At 45.4% G+C, this 17,642-nt stretch overlaps 1 protein-coding gene across 1 annotated transcript; it reads right to left on the reverse strand.

Moving 5' to 3' along the window:
• Nucleotides 1–9,774: 9,774 nt before the first annotated feature.
• smx5 lies at nucleotides 9,775–16,678 on the reverse strand. Its single transcript, XM_046292193.1, has 5 exons — nucleotides 16,615–16,678; nucleotides 16,219–16,286; nucleotides 13,416–13,446; nucleotides 13,270–13,329; nucleotides 9,775–10,417 (listed from the first exon to the last, which is right to left on the reverse strand). Exons 1-5 carry the CDS (start codon nucleotides 16,615–16,617, stop codon nucleotides 10,292–10,294), a joined length of 288 nt encoding a protein of 95 aa, XP_046148149.1. The 5' UTR covers nucleotides 16,618–16,678; the 3' UTR covers nucleotides 9,775–10,291.
• Nucleotides 16,679–17,642: the final 964 nt, after the last annotated feature.

Below are 17,642 nucleotides of genomic sequence, written 5' to 3' on the forward strand. Positions count from 1 at the left end.
AACGGCCAGACGAGTAGGAACGGGAACGAAAAGAAGGTTCCTAGGACAAGCGCGCGGCGACGGAGTGTGAGTGAGTGCTTGCTTTACCTGCCTCTCAATTCCCAGACAGTCAACCCGACAACACGCCCCTCAGGGAGAATCCCCTCGGGGTCGGTGGAGGCTACTGAAGAACTGAAGAGACGGGATAAAGCATCAGGCTTGGTGTTCTTAGAGCCCGGACGATAAGAAATTACGAACTTGAAATGAGCGAAAAACAGCGCCCAACGAGCCTGACGCGCATTAAGTCGTTTGGCAGAACGGATGTACTCAAGGTTCCTATGGTCAGTCCAAACGACAAAAGGAAGGGTCGCCCCCTCCAACCACTGTCGCCATTCGCCTAGGGCTAAGCGGATGGCGAGCAGTTCGCGGTTTCCCACATCATAGTTACGTTCCGACGGCGACAGGCGATGAGAAAAATACGCGCAAGGGTGGACCTTGTCGTCAGAACGGGAGCGCTGGGAAAGAATGGCTCCCACGCCCACCTCTGACGCGTCAACCTCGACAATGAACTGTCTAGAGACGTCAGGTGTAACAAGGATAGGTGCGGATGTAAAACGCTTCTTGAGGAGATCAAAAGCTCCCTGGGCAGAAACGGACCACTTAAAGCACGTCTTGACAGAAGTAAGGGCTGTGAGAGGAGCTGCCACCTGACCGAAATTACGGATGAAACGACGATAGAAATTCGCGAAGCCGAGAAAGCGCTGCAGCTCGACGCGTGACTTAGGGGCGGGCCAATCGATGACAGCTTGGACCTTAGCGGGATCCATCTTAATGCCTTCAGCGGAAATAACAGAACCGAGAAATGTGACGGAGGAGGCATGAAAAGAGCACTTCTCAGCCTTCACATAAAGACAATTCTCTAAAAGGTGCTGGAGGACACGTCGAACGTGCTGAACATGAATCTGGAGTGACGGTGAAAAAAATCAGGATATCGTCAAGGTAAACGAAAACAAAGATGTTCAGCATGTCTCTCAGTACATCATTCACTAATGCCTGAAAGATAGCTGGAGCGTTAGCGAGGCCGAACGGCAGAACCCGGTATTCAAAGTGCCCTAACGGAGTGTTAAACGCCGTTTTCCACTCGTCCCCCTCCCTGATGCGCACGAGATGGTAAGCGTTACGAAGGTCCAACTTAGTGAAAACCTGGCTCCATGCAGGATCTCGAAGGCTGAAGACATAAGGGGAAGCGGATAACGATTCTTAACCGTTATGTCATTCAGCCCTCGATAATCTACGCAGGGGCGCAGTGTCCCGTCCTTTTTCTTAACAAAAAACCCCCCCGCTCCGGCGGGAGAGAACTATGGTACCGGCTTCGAGAGCTACAGACAAATAATCTTTGAGAGCCTTACGTTCGGGAGCCGACAGAGAGTATAGTCTACCCCGAGGGGGAGTGGTTCCCGGAAGGAGATCAATACTACAATCATACGACCGGTGCGGAGGAAGGGAGGTGGCCCTGGACCGACTGAACACCGTGCGCAGATCGTGATATTCCTCCGGCACCCCCGTCAAATCACCAGGCTCCTCCTGTGAAGAAGAGACAGAGGAAACAGGAGGGATAGCAGACATTAAACACTTCACATGACAGGAGACGTTCCAGGAGAGGATAGAATTACTAGACCAATTAATAGAAGGATTATGACACACTAGCCAGGGATGGCCCAAAACAACAGGTGTAAAAGGTGAACGAAAAATTTAAAAAGAAATGGTCTCGCTATGATTACCAGAGACAGTGAGGGTTAAAGGTAGCGTTTCACGCTGAATCCTGGGGAGAGGACTACCATCCAAGGCGAACAAGGCCGTGGGCTCCCCTAACCGTCTGAGAGGAATGTCATGTTCCCGAGCCCAGGCTTCGTCCATAAAACAGCCCTCCGCCCCAGAGTCTATCAAGGCACTGCAGGAAGCTGCCGAACCGGTCCAGCGTAGATGGACCGACAAGGTAGTACAGGATCTTGAAGGAGGGACCTGAGTAGTAGCGCTCACCAGTAGCCCTCCGCTTACTGATGAGCTCTGGCTTTTACTGGACATGAAGTGACAAAATGACCAGCGGAACCGCAATAGAGACAGAGGCGGTTGGTGATTCTCCGTTCCCTCTCCTTAGTCGAGATGCGAATACCCCCCAGCTGCATGGGCTCAACACCTGAGCCAGTGGGGGGAGATGGTAGTGATGCGGAGAGGGGGGCAACGGATAACGCGAGCTCCCTTCCACGAGCTCGGTGACGAAGATCAACCCGTCGTTCTATGCGAATAGCGAGTTAAATCAAGGAATCCACGCTGGAAGGAACCTCCCGGGAGAGAATCTCATCCTTTCCCTCCGCGCGGAGACCCTCCAGAAAACGAGCGAGCAAAGCCGGCTTGTTCCAGTCACTGGAGGCAGCAAGAGTGCGAAACTCTATAGAGTAATCTGTTATGGATCGATTACCTTGACATAGGGAAGACAGGGCCCTGGAAGCTTCTTCCCCAAAAACAGAATGATCAAAAACCCGTATCATCTCCTCCTTAAAGTTCTGATACTGGTTAGTACACTCAGCCCTCGCCTCCCAGATTGCCGTGCCCCACTCACGAGCACGTCCAGTAAGGAGAGATATGACGTAGGCGATACGAGCTGTGCCCCTGGAGTAAGTGTTGGGCTGGAGAGAAAACACAATATCACACTGGGTGAGAAACGAGCGGCATTCAGTGGGCTCCCCAGAGTAACATGGCGGGTTATTAATTCTGGGCTCCGGAGATTCGGAAGCCCTGGAAGTGGCCGGTGGATCGAGGCGGAGATGGTGAATATGTTTCGAGAGGTCGGAGACTTGGGCGGCCAGGGTCTCAACGGCATGTCGAGCAGCAGACAATTCCTGCTCGTGTCTGCCTAGCATTGCTCCCTGGATCTTGACGGCTGAGTGGAGAGGATCCGAAGTCGCTGGGTCCATTCTTGGTCAGATTCTTCTGTTATGCAGGTGAGTGAGGACCCAAAAGCGGTTTAACAGAAACAGAGTCTTTTAATGTCCAAACACAGGGAAGACATAGATCCTTTTCAGAGGTATCGATTGACAAAATAGACAACCCGCAGAGAGGGCGACAAAATAAATCATAAAGTCCTCTGATCTTTACAGGAGAGTCCCCTTCTAGCAGCAGAGGAGAATAGCAGGGTTAGCGGCAACAGACTGCTGGTCTCTCCGGGTAGGCGCGGGTTGTACTAGAGTGTGCCCCAGGCTATCTATATATTATGTCTGAGTACTAGAGTGTGTCCCAGGCTATCTGTAAATTATGTCTGAGTACTAGAGTGTGCCCCAGGCTATCTATATATTATGTCTGAGTGCTAGAGTGTGCCCCAGGCTATCTATATATTATGTCTGAGTGCTAGAGTGTGTCCCAGGCTATCTATATATTATGTCTGAGTGCTAGAGTGTGCCCCAGGCTATCTATATATTATGTCTGAGTGCTAGAGTGTGTCCCAGGCTATCTATATATAATGTCTGGGTGCTAGAGTGTACCCCAGGCTATCTGTAAACGTCTGGGTGCTAGAGTGTGTCCCAGGCTATCTATATATTATGTCTGAGTGCTAGAGTGTGCCCCAGGCTATCTATATATTATGTCTGAGTGCTAGAGTGTGTCCCAGGCTATCTATATATAATGTCTGGGTGCTAGAGTGTGCCCCAGGCTATCTGTAAATGTCTGAGTGCTAGAGTGTGCCCCGGGCTATCTGTAAATTATGTGTGAGTGCTAGAGTGTGCCCCAGGCTATCTGTAAATTATGTCTGAGTGCTAGAGTGTGCCCCAGGCTATCTATATATTATGTCTGGGTGCTAGAGTGTGTCCCAGGCTATCTGTAAAGTATGTCTGAGTGCTAGAGTGTGCCCCAGGCTATCTATATATTATGTCTGGGTGCTAGAGTGTGTCCCAGGCTATCTGTAAAGTATGTCTGAGTGCTAGAGTGTGCCCCAGGCTATCTGTAAAGTATGTCTGAGTGCTAGAGTGTGCCCCAGGCTATCTATATATTATGTCTGAGTGCTAGAGTGTGCTCCGGGCTATCTATATATTATGTCTGAGTGCTAGAGTGTGCCCCGGGCTATCTGTAAATTATGTCTGAGTGCTAGAGTGTGCCCCAGGCTATCTATATATTATGTCTGAGTGCTAGAGTGTGTCCCAGGCTATCTATATATTATGTCTGAGTGCTAGAGTGTGCCCCAGGCTATCTATATATTATGTCTGAGTGCTAGAGTGTGTCCCAGGCTATCTATATATAATGTCTGGGTGGTAGAGTGTACCCCAGGCTATCTGTAAACGTCTGGGTGCTAGAGTGTGTCCCAGGCTATCTATATATTATGTCTGAGTGCTAGAGTGTGCCCCAGGCTATCTATATATTATGTCTGAGTGCTAGAGTGTGTCCCAGGCTATCTATATATAATGTCTGGGTGCTAGAGTGTGCCCCGGGCTATCTATATATAATGTCTGGGTGCTAGAGTGTACCCCAGGCTATCTGTAAACGTCTGGGTGCTAGAGTGTGTCCCAGGCTATCTATATATAATGTCTGGGTGCTAGAGTGTACCCCAGGCTATCTGTAAACGTCTGGGTGCTAGAGTGTGTCCCAGGCTATCTATATATTATGTCTGAGTGCTAGAGTGTGCCCCAGGCTATCTATATATTATGTCTGAGTGCTAGAGTGTGCCCCGGGCTATCTGTAAATTATGTCTGAGTGCTAGAGTGTGCCCCAGGCTATCTATATATTATGTCTGAGTGCTAGAGTGTGCCCCGGGCTATCTGTAAAGTATGTCTGAGTGCTAGAGTGTGCCCCGGGCTATCTGTACATTATGTCTGAGTGCTAGAGTGTGCCCCAGGCTATCTATATATTATGTCTGAGTGCTAGAGTGTGCCCCGGGCTATCTGTAAATTATGTCTGAGTGCTAGAGTGTGCCCCAGGCTATCTGTAAATTATGTCTGAGTGCTAGAGTGTGCCCCAGGCTATCTATATATTATGTCTGGGTGCTAGAGTGTGTCCCAGGCTATCTGTAAAGTATGTCTGAGTGCTAGAGTGTGCCCCAGGCTATCTATATATTATGTCTGGGTGCTAGAGTGTGTCCCAGGCTATCTGTAAAGTATGTCTGAGTGCTAGAGTGTGCCCCAGGCTATCTGTAAAGTATGTCTGAGTGCTAGAGTGTGCCCCAGGCTATCTATATATTATGTCTGAGTGCTAGAGTGTGCCCCAGGCTATCTGTAAAGTATGTCTAAGTGCTAGAGTGTGCCCCAGGCTATCTGTAAATGTCTGGGTGCTAGAGTGTGCCCCAGGCTATCTGTATATTATGTCTGGGTGCTAGAGTGTGCCCCGGGCTATCTGTAAATTATGTCTGAGTGCTAGAGTGTGACCCAGGCTATCTGTAAAGTATGTCTGAGTGCTAGAGTGTGCCCCAGGCTATCTGTAAATGTCTGGGTGCGAGAGTGTGCCCCAGGCTATCTGTATATTATGTCTGAGTGCTAGAGTGTGCCCCAGGCTATCTGTAAATGTAAGGGTGCTAGAGTGTGCACCAGGCTATCTGTAAATTATCAAATAAAAATGAAATTGTACCATCTGGTTTGCTTAATATAAGGAATATGACATTATTTATACTTTAAATGTTGATACTTAAGTATATTTAAAACAAAACACTTTTAGACTTTCACTCGAGTCATTTTCTATTAAAGTACATTACCTGTACTTTTACTCAAGTGTTACATTTGGGTTTATTCCACCTCTGGCTACTAGGTAGATGTTCCTGTTGCATTTGGGTTTATTCCACCTCTGGCTACTAGGTAGATGTTCCTGTTGCATTTGGGTTTATTCCACCTCTGGCTACTAGGTAGATGTTCCTGTTGCATTTGGGTTTATTCCACCTCTGGCTACAAGGTTCCTGTTGCCTGGCAACAGCAAGCGGGTTTATTGAAGGGCCTGTTTCCTGTTGTTTTTATTCCCGGTGGGGTTGTTTGTTTATTCCCCTCTGAGCTATGTATCAAGGTGACCTCTAGATGGTTATCAATATTATTATTTATTTATTCCACCGACTTGAAATCAAATCAGGGGGAGGGTCCCTAATAAACCCCCAGGAAGAGTAGCTGCATTTGACAGGAACTTTGGGGATCCATAATAAACCCCAGGAAGAGTAGATGTTCCTGTTGCATTTGGGGATCCATTCCAAACCCCAGGAAGAGTCTGGCTTGACTAGGAACGAATGGATGTCCTAATGAACCCCCAGGAAGAGTTATGTCTTGACCTCTGGGGATCCCTAATCAACCCCAGGAAGAGTAGCTCCTGTTGACAGGAACTAATGGGGATCCATGGCCCCAGGAAGAGTAGCTGCTGTCTGACATAATGGGGATCCCTAATCAACCCCAGGAAGAGTAGCTGCTTCCTTGACATTTAATGGGGATCCATAATAAACCCCAGGAAGAGTAGCTGCTGCCTTGACAGGAACTAATGTGAATCCACCTCTAAACCCCAGGAAGAGTAGCTGTTGCCTTGTTGCATTTGTGAATCCATAATAAACCCCAGGAAGAGTCTGGCTACTAGAGGGTCCAGATGTTCCCAGGAAGAGTAGCTGCTTCCACAACTCTGGGATCCATAATAAAACCCAGGAAGATGTTCCTGTGCATTGGGTTTAATTCCATAATAAACCCCAGGAAGGTAGCTGCTGCCTTGGTAGGAACTTGGGGATCCATAATAAAACCCCTGGAAGAGTAGCTGCTGCCTTGGTAGGAACTAATGGAGATCCATTAAACCCCAGGAAGAGTAGCTGCTGCCTTGGCAGGAACTAATGGGGATCCATAATAAACCCCAGGAAGAGTAGCTGCTGCCTGAACTAATGGGGATCCATAATAAACCCCAGGAAGAGTAGCTGCCGTCTTGGCTGGAACTAATGGGGATCCATAATAAACCCCAGGAAGAGTAGCTGCTGCCTTGACAGGAACTAATGGGCATCCCTAATCAACCCCAGGAAGAGTAGCTGCTGCCTTGACAGGAACTGGGCATCCATAATAAACCCCAGGAAGAGTAGCTGCTGTCTTGACAGGAACTAATCCATCCTAATCATCCCCAGGAAGAGTAGCTGTTCCTTGACAGGAACTAATGGGGATCCATAATAAACCCCAGGAAGAGTAGCTGCTGCCTTGACAGGAACTAATGGGAATCCATAATCAACCCCAGGAAGAGTAGCTGCTGCCTTCCTGGCAATTTGGGTCCATTCCAAACCCCCAGGAAGAGTAGCTGCTGTCTTGACAGGAACTAATGTGAATCCATAATAAACCCCAGGAAGAGTAGCTGCTGCCTCGGCAGGAACTAATGAGGGTCCATAATAAACCCCAGGAAGAGTAGCTGCTGCCATGGCAGCAACTAATGGGGATCCATAATAAACCCCAGGAAGAGTAGCTGCTGCCTTGACAGGAACTAATGGGCATCCCTAATCAACCCCAGGAAGAGTAGCTGCTGCCTTGACAGGAACTAATGGGCATCCATAATAAACCCCAGGAAGAGTAGCTGCTGTCTTGACAGGAACTAATGGGGATCCCTAATCATCCCCAGGAAGAGTAGCTGCTGCCTTGACAGGAACTAATGGGGATCCATAATAAACCCCAGGAAGAGTAGCTGCTGCCTTGACAGGAACTAATGGGAATCCATAATCAACCCCAGGAAGAGTAGCTGCTGCCTTGGCAGGAACTTGGGGGTCCATAATAAACCCCTGGAAGAGTAGCTGCTGTCTTGACAGGAACTAATGTGAATCCATAATAAACCCCAGGAAGAGTAGCTGCTGCCTCGGCAGGAACTAATGAGGGTCCATAATAAACCCCAGGAAGAGTAGCTGCTGCCATGGCAGCAACTAATGGGGATCCATAATAAAACCCAGGAAGAGTAGCTGCTGCCTTGGCAGGAACTAATGGGGATCCATAATAAACCCCAGGAAGAGTAGCTGCTGCCTTGGTAGGAACTAATGGGGATCCATAATAAAACCCCAGGAAGAGTAGCTGCTGCCTTGGTAGGAACTAATGGAGATCCATAATAAACCCCAGGAAGAGTAGCTGCTGCCTTGGCAGGAACTAATGGGGATCCATAATAAACCCCAGGAAGAGTAGCTGCTGCCTGAACTAATGGGGATCCATAATAAACCCCAGGAAGAGTAGCTGCCGTCTTGGCAGGAACTAATGGGGATCCATAATAAACCCCCAGGAAGAGTAGCTGCTGTCTTGACAGGAACTAATGTGAATCCATAATAAACCCCAGGAGGAGTAGCTGCTGCCTGAACTAATGGGGATCCATAATAAACCCCAGTAAGAGTAGCTGCTGTCTTGGCAGGAACTAATGGGGATCCATATTAAACCCCAGGAAGAGTAGCTGCTGCCTTGGCAGGAACTAATGAGGGTCCATAATAAACCCCAGGAAGAGTAGCTGCTGCCCTGGCAGCAACTAATGGGGATCCATAATAAACCCCAGGAAGAGTAGCTGCTGCCTTGGCAGGAACTAATGGGGATCCATAATAAAACCCAGGAAGAGTAGCTGCTGCCTTGGCAGGAACTAATGGGGATCCATAATAAACCCCAGGAAGAGTAGCTGCTGCCTGAACTAATGGGGATCCATAATAAACCCCAGGAAGAGTAGCTGCTGTCTTGGCAGGAACTAATGGGTATCCATATTAAACCCCAGGAGTAGCTGCTGTCTTGGTAGGAACTAATGGGGATCCATAATAATCCCAGGAAGAGTAGCTGCTGCCTGAACTAATGGGGGTCCATAATAAACCCCAGGAAGAGTAGCTGCCGTCTTGGCAGAAACTAATGGGGATCCATATTAAACCCCAGGAGGAGTAGCTGCTGTCTTGGTAGAAACTAATGGGGATCCATAATAAACCCCAGGAAGAGTAGCTGCTGTCTTGGTAGGAACTAATGGGGATCCATAATAAACCCCAGGAAGAGTAGCTGCTGCCTTGGGAGGAACTAATGGTGATCCATAATAAACCCCAGGAAGTGTAGCTGCTGCCTTGGCAGGAACTAATGGGGATCCATAATAAAACCCAGGAGGAGTAGCTGCTGCCTTGGCAGGAACTAATGGGGATCCATAATAAACCCCAGGAAGAGTAGCTGCTGCCCTGGCAGCAACTAATGGGGATCCATAATAAACCCCAGGAAGAGTAGCTGCTGCCTTGGCAGGAACTAATGGGGATCCATAATAAAACCCAGGAAGAGTAGCTGCTGCCTTGGCAGGAACTAATGGGGATCCATAATAAACCCCAGGAAGAGTAGCTGCTGCCTGAACTAATGGGGATCCATAATAAACCCCAGGAAGAGTAGCTGCTGCCTTGGCAGGAACTAATGGGTATCCATATTAAACCCCAGGAAGAGTAGCTGCTGCCTTGGCAGGAACTAATGGGGATCCATAATAAACCCCAGGAAGAGTAGCTGCTGCCTTGGCAGGAACTAATGGGGATCCATAATAAACCCCAGGAAGAGTAGCTGCTGCCTTGGCAGGAACTAATGGGGATCCATAATAAAACCCAGGAAGAGTAGCTGCTGCCTTGGCAGGAACTAATGGGGATCCATAATAAACCCCAGGAAGAGTAGCTGCTGCCTGAACTAATGGGGATCCATAATAAACCCCAGGAAGAGTAGCTGCTGCCTTGGCAGGAACTAATGGGGATCCATAATAAATAAATACCAATAAAGACTGTATAAAATAATAGAAACTTTAGTGACCATCCCTCAGGCGCATTGTATTGAGACGAGTGGACAATAAGAACAGGATTTAAACAAGGTTTATTCACACATCAAAAGGGCGATGTAAATAACATGAGTCTCACAAGCTCAAAACTAGTTTTTAGAAAAAAAAAAAAAAAAAGAGCAGAGAATATTCTCTTCAGGAGAATATATTCATTCTGGACGCTTCTCAAGGACATCAATAAAATAAAAAAAAACAGGCAGAATCTGGTCGTTTCTGACATCAGCAAATAGTGGCGCTGTACAGAACAGAGAAATGAAAGTATTGTAGGTCCAAATGTTTACAAACCAGGAGGGTAAAGCAAAGTGCTGGGAGACTTTAGTCGGCATTTGAGGGAAGTGACACTGCAGCACTGCAATACCAATGTGGCAAAAACAGGTTCGACAAGGAACACATCAGGGGCTTCTATGCAAACAGATTTCATTTTGATACCCGAATGATAGTTGACACCGAACTAAAAACATATCTGTCCATCTTCCAAACCCCTCTCAACCCCCCCCCTCTCCCCCCCCCAGCCATGATGTCCTGTGTTAAAGCATCATTGCTTCTGCTGCAGTGCCTCCTTGCGAGCAGCGTCCTGTAACAGCTGAGTGTCAACCTCATCTGCGGGCAGTTGGACGTACCGCACCACAGAGCCTCGGATGAAACAGTTCTTCACCGATAACTGGGGACAGAGGACAACAGAACAGGATTAGACAAACAGGCTGAATCACTTTAGAGTGAGGGGGGAGAACAGGCTGAATTGATCACTTTAGAGAGAGGGGGGAACAGGCTGAAATCACTTTAGAGAGAGGGGGGACAGGCTGAATTGATCACTTTAGAGAGGGGGGTGAAAACAGGCTGAATTGATCACTTTAGAGAGGGGGGGACAGGCTGAATTGATCACCTTAGAGAGGGGGAGGAACAGGCTGAATTGATCACTTTAGAGAGGGGGGGTGAAAACAGGCTGAATTGATCACTTTAGAGAGGGGGTAACAGGCTGAATTGATCACTTTAGAGAGGGGGGGGGTACAGGCTGAATTGATCACTTTATAGAGAGGGGGGGGGTAACAGGCTGAATTGATCACTTTAGGGAGGGGGGGAACAGGCTGAATTGATCACTTTAGAGAGGGGGAAACAACAGGCTGAATTGATCAATTTAGAGAGGGGGGGAGGGGGAACAGGCTGAATTGATCACTTTAGAGAGGGGGGAACAGGCTGAATTGATCACTTTAGGGAGGGGGAACAGGCTGAGGGGGGGGGAACAGGCTGAATTGATCACTTTAGGGAGGGGGAACAGGCTGAATTGATCACTTTAGAGAGGGGGGGGGGGAACAGGCTGAATTGATCACTTTAGAGAGGGGGGGAACAGGCTGAATTGATCACTTTAGAGAGGGGGGTCAGGCTGAATTGATCACTTTAGAGAGGGGGGGGTGAACAGGCTGAATTGATCACTTTAGAGAGAGGGGGAAAACAGGCTGAATTGATCACTTTAGAGAGAGGGGGGGAAACAACAGGAGAACAGTCAATAATTCCTTATTGATTTATTTCACAGCATCATCTGTTCTGAAGATCGTGAGATGGTGTTGTGAAGGAAGGAATTGGCGTTTTACAGTGCATCCAGTCAATGTCAGAAGCAGAGCTTTTAGTTAAGGACTGGTTTCCTAGACACGGATTTAAGCCTAGACCTGGACTACACATTCTGAAAGTATTCTGAACCCCCCACACAATTTGTTACAGCCTTATTCGAAAATTGAATTTCAAAAACGTTCCACAATCTACACACATAATGACAACGTGAAAACAGGTATAAAAATGTTCACAAATGTATTTAAAAAAACAAAAACAGAAATACCTTATTTACACAGTGCATGTCAGAGCTGAAACCAATCCATGAGGTTGAAGGAATTGTCCGTAGAACACTGAGACAGGATTGTGTCAAGGCACAGATCTGGGGAAGGGTATCAAAACATTTCTGCAGCATTGAAGGTCCCCAAGAACACAGACGTCTCCATCATTCTTAAATGAAAGCGGTTTGGAACCACCAAGACACTTCCTAGAGGCCGGCCGCCCGGCCAAACTGACCAATCAGGGGAGAAGGGTCTTGGTCAGGGAGGTGACCAAGAACCCAATGGTCACTCTGACAGCTCTTCAGAGTTCCTCTTTGGAGATGGGAGAACATTCTAGAAGGACAACCATCTCTACAACACTCCACCAATCAGACCTTTATGGTAGAGTGGTCAGACGGAAGCCACTCCTCAGTAAAAGGCACACGACAGGCGACTTGGAGTTTGTCAAAAGGCAGCTAAAGACTCTCAGACCAGGAGAAACAAGATTCTCTGGTCTGATGAAACCAAGATTCAACTCTTTGGCCTCAATGCCAAGCGTCACGTCTGGTGGAAACCTGGCACCATCCCTACGGTGAAGCATGGTGGTGACAGCATCATGCTGTGGGGCTGTTTTTCAGCAGCAGGGACTGGGAGACTAGTCAGGATCGAGGGAAAGATGAACAGAGCAAAGTACAGAGAGATACTTGATGAAAAGCTGCTCCAGAGCACTCAGGACCTCAGACTGGGGTGAAGGTTCACCTTCCAACAGGACAACAACCCTAAGCACACAGCCAAGACAACGCATGAGTGGCTTCAGGACAGGTCTCTGAATGTCCTTGAGAAGCCCAGCCAGAGCCCGGACTTGAACCCGATCGAACATCTCTGGAGACACCTGAAAATAGCTCTGCAGCAACACTCCCCATCCAACCTGACAGAGCTTAAGAGGGTCTGCAGAGAAGAATGGGAGAAACTCCCCAAATACAGGTGTGTCAAGCTTGTAGCGTCATACCCAAGAAGACACGAGGCTGTAATCGCTGTCAACTTTGTTGAAGCCAACAAAGTACCGAGTAAAGGGTCTGAATACTTACTTAAATGTGATCTGTTTTAATTTTAACATTTGCCAAAAATAAAAACTGTTTTTGCTTTGTCATTATGGGGTATTGTGATGTCATTATGGGGTATTGTGATGTCATAATGGGGTATTGTGATGTCATAATGGGGTATTGTGATGTCATAATGGGGCATTGTGATGTCATAATGGGGTATTGTGATGTCATAATGGGGTATTGTGATGTCATAATGGGGATGTCATTGTGATGTCATAATGGGGTATTGTGATGTCATAATGGGGTATTGTGATGTCATAATGGGGTATTGTGATGTCATAATGGGGTATTGTGATGTCATAATGGGGTATTGTGATGTCATAATGGGGTATTGTGATGTCATAATGGGGTATTGTGATGTCATAATGGGGTATTGTGATGTCATAATGGGGTATTGTGATGTCATAATGGGGTATTGTGTGTAGATTGATGAGGGGGGGGGAAACAAAACAATTGAATCCATTTTTATAATAAGGCTGTAACATAAAATGTGGAAAGTCAAGGGGTCTGAGTTACTTACCCAATGCACTGTAAATAGGTTAAATACAGTATGTCCGGGAAGCCAGCCCTATATTGTCCGATGTATAGACAGGACAACTCACCATATGTGGATACTTCTCTGGATCCGTGACACTGATGTCCGTCAGTTTAATGTTCAGGTACTGCAAGAGAAAGAACTACAGTGAGCACAATGTCTTTTTAAATAAAAAGGTGATGGAATGTGGTTTGGGTCGTCTTCTAGTCTTACCTGATCAACAGAGTGAAGTGTTCCACAGATGCTGAAAATAGACAAAAGATGTGTAACTTGAAAAATCAACATCTGTCATCTCAAGCTTTCAATTGTGAGGTTTTCAGTACATGGGGGTGGGGGGGGGGCTTCAGGGACTCCATGACAGACAGGTTCAGAGACAAGGACATCCCACCCACATCGTGGACACCACCCACTTCATTACAACGTTAACCAGGCTGTTGAACAGGGGGACCCAGGGTTCTACAGGGGGACCCAGGGTTCTACAGGGGGACCAAGGACACAGGGTTCTACAGGGGGACTCTCATATGCGCCTAAATATTGTTACTGTGCGACCTGGAAGTTTCATTTAGGAAAAAATGAAAGTTTCTAGCTTTATTAATACCTTAAATAGCTTTCACTGCGCTCCTAAATGTCTTTGTCTACATCTTCTAGGTATGAAAACACGTTCTCCCAGAGCCCTGTGACGTGGGCTGACCTTGTGTCACCGGGACTACGGGAAAATGTGTACACTCACTTCTTGGTTTTATTTTAATTGCATGCATTATAACATATTGATTGTGTATTTTGTGTGATTTTCACAAAATTAATTTCCATTAAAAACTTGCACCGCAGAGCAGGCATGACGATAATTTAAGCCAACGACCTGTCCGACCCCGCGGTAAGCAAGAGTTCAAGTGGGTCTCTGTTGTAGTAGAAAGAGGAGGAAGGGACGCGCTACTAAAAGGTACACAATAGTACATTTTGGTAGCTAGAAGGGGCTCTTTGGTAGAAGGGGGGAATTGGTCATCAAAAAGAAAGACGATAATTTAAGCCAACGACCTGTCCGACCCCGCGGTAAGCAAGAGTTCAAGTGGGTCTCTGTTGTAGTAGAAAGAGGGGCTCTTTGGTAGAAGGGGGGAATTGGTCATCAAAAAGAAAGGAGGACCAAAGCCCTCTTCATGTAATGAATTAAAATGCCTTTATTTGTATGGCCAATAGAATGGCCTTCATCAGGGACTAGAAAAATAATAATACAATGTCCTCTTTTGATCAGCTTTTCAATTGGCCCTAATTGGAAGAGGGAGTGGTTACACAATTGATTGGACAACACCTAGTAAGCAATACTATACAGATTAAAGGGTGAAATACTGTAGCTATGTGATCATAAATATACAACTCCAACCTAGAAGTATCAGGACACTTCTAACCTTAAATATAGTAAAAAAAATATATATTTTTATTTTACCTTTATTTAACTAGGCAAGTCAGTTAAGAACAAATTCTTATTTTCAATGACGGCCTGGGAACAGTGGGTTAACTGCCTGTTCAGGGGCAGAACGACAGATTTGTACCTTGTCAGCTCGGGGGATTTGAACTTGCAACCTTCCGGTTACTAGTCCAACGCTCTAACCACTAGGCTACCCTGCCGCCCCGTAGTTCTAACCTTAAATATGACTGTGAGAAGTGTCAAGAATAAGAAAGAAATATATTCCCTAGTACACAGCAAAACATGAACAACAGTCTAAACATAGCTGAGGGTAATTGAAAAGCTGTTCAAAAAAAGAGGACATTGTATTCCCTTTTGTTCTCCCTGACGAAGGCCATGCAGTCGAAACGCGTCGGTTAAAAAAAAAAAAACAACTTTGTTTCTATTGAACAAATAAAAAGCATTTTAATTAATTATATGAAGAGTGCCTTGGTCCTCCTTTCTTTTTTGGGTCTCTGTTGTTGTGTTAGACCAGCTATTCCCAGAGGAGCAGAAAGAATAGTGGAAGCCCTAACACTTCAAGGAGTCGTCACTAGTTGCCACAGCAACAGTCATAACCCCCCCCCCTTAAAAAAAAAAAAAAAAAAAACAATTTCTCTTCTTAAATGTGACATTAAACCTAAAAACACACAGCTAAACTTAAATTAAGACCAAAAATAACATTTTGCATTGCCAATTTTAACTGTGGCAACTAGAGGAAACCAGGGTTCAGGTCTGGAAGCAGTCAATTGTTCCTACATTGCTACACTGACGTCAAGCCCAGACCATTTCCAGTGATCGCCTCATTGAGAAGACTTGATTCCAAAATTGATGACACTTTTGTGCACAGAACAAAAATCCATTGAATTATTCTAATAATTGTAACGGAGGCTGATTTTATGGGTATTACGACACCACTGTGGGGCTCTATATATGATCCATGAATCTCTCTATTTGAAAATTACTCAAATTATGCTGCAAAACATTTCTTAGACGCAAACTGAACAAAAAGGGGGAGGGACCTAAAAATATAAACTGTTTTCTTCCCCAATTATTTTATACCTCAATGAATATACTCCTCGTTTGCTAAAGTCAGCATATTATACATTAGTCAGTTATTATCCATTTATCTTCATTACCACAATATACATGATCCCAATTCTTGCTCCAAGATCCCGACAATTATTAGAAAAGAAAAACGACAAAAGTAGACCGTACTGGTTTTTATTGAACCATGTCGGGCGCCATAGTTTTTAAACGGTGTGATAAAACATCTCGCTTTTGAGTTTCCAGATTCTCTCACGGCCAAAGAGGCTGTTCATCTGCTGGAGACTTCAACAACCACTCAGACGTCACCTAGCTACTGTCACCTAGCTACTGTTGTAGCATATATATATATATATATTTTAATTTTAAAAAAAAAATACTTGTTTATTTTTTTGATCAAACGATTTCAGATTTTGTCTAACGAAAACGCGCTATATATATATATATATTTAAAAAAAAAAGGTTAAACGCGTTATTATAAAACAATGGCGTTATGTGAATTCTGCCACTAACTACATAATTACAAACCTCAAGTCATTTTTGAGCTCCACCACCACGTCCTTCCCCACCAGGGACTTGAAAAAGGAGTAGAAAAGCTGCAACACAGAGACACACATTTAACCTTAACTTGCTATGAATCATCGATAGCGTTGGTATAGTCTGGCATTCATTGCGCTAACTAGGAGACCAGGGCCGTAATTTAATGATTTTTATGCAACAATTATTTATAGTAATTACCTAGCTAGCGAGGCTCAAAAGTTTGCTAGCTGATAAACGACATGCTAGTTGGCCTGAAACCGGTCGTATATGTTTGACTTAACGTTATATAGATGCAGTTTTAACTATGAACACACTAACTATCAACACACTTTTTAACATCGTAAACGAGAATAAAAAACGATTACAATATAGCAAGATTGTCACCATTTTCAGTTTTCAGCGCTGCTTCCTCGTCTCACGTTGATGATGTCACGACGATACCATTTGGTCGGTTTTTAAATACGTCATGATTGTGGAAGAAACATTTGTGATGCGCGCTGACATTTTCATTAATAAAATCTTATTTTACGCAATTTATTTTATTTTTCTCCTTATGTCATACATTTATGGACCGAGTAGGATAAATAGGCTAATTAATATACTTTCTATATCTTCTATGGAGTTACTAAAAGAAGCATAAATTATTATTCTCCAATCAAATGACGTTGCCACTTGATTCTAAATATATCCACACTAATGCAATACTGTTAACATACCAGCAGGTGGTAGCATTTCAAATCAAATTGTATTTGTCACATGCGCGGAATACAACTAGTGTAGTAGACCTTACCTGTGAAATGCTTACTTTATAAGCCTTTAACCAACAATGCAGTTCAAGAAATAGAGTTAAGAAAATATCTACTAAATAAACTAAAGTATATTTATATATTTTTTAATCAATAAAAAGTAACTAGAAAATTACCTGTACCGAGTCAATGTGCAGGGGTGTAGGTTAGTCGAAGTAATTTGTAAAGTGAATATGCATAGGTGATAAACAGTGAGTAGCAGCAGTGTAAAAACAAAATCAATGTAAATAGTTTGGGTGGCCATTTGATTATACTAAAGCAGCAGTCTAATGGCTTGGGGGTAGAAGCTGTTAATAAGGAGCCTTTTGGTCCGAGACTTGGTGCTCAGGTACCCATTGCTGTGCGGTAGCAGAGAGAACAGTCTATGACTTGGGTGACTGGAGTCTTATTTTTTAAATATATACATATATATATTGTCAGGAGGCTTGGCCTCAGTGATGTACTGGGCTGTTCGCTCTACCCTCTGTAGCGCCTTACGGTCAGATGCCGAGCAGTTGCCATACAAGGCGGTGATGCAACCGGTCAGGATGCTCTCGATGGTGCAGCTGTAGAACTTTGAGGATCTGGGGACCCCGTGTCAAATCTTTTCAGTCTCTTAAAAAAATA

The sequence above is a fragment of the Oncorhynchus gorbuscha genome, linkage group LG02 (assembly GCF_021184085.1).
Source record: "Oncorhynchus gorbuscha isolate QuinsamMale2020 ecotype Even-year linkage group LG02, OgorEven_v1.0, whole genome shotgun sequence".
In the NCBI taxonomy this organism is placed as follows: domain Eukaryota; kingdom Metazoa; phylum Chordata; class Actinopteri; order Salmoniformes; family Salmonidae; genus Oncorhynchus; species Oncorhynchus gorbuscha.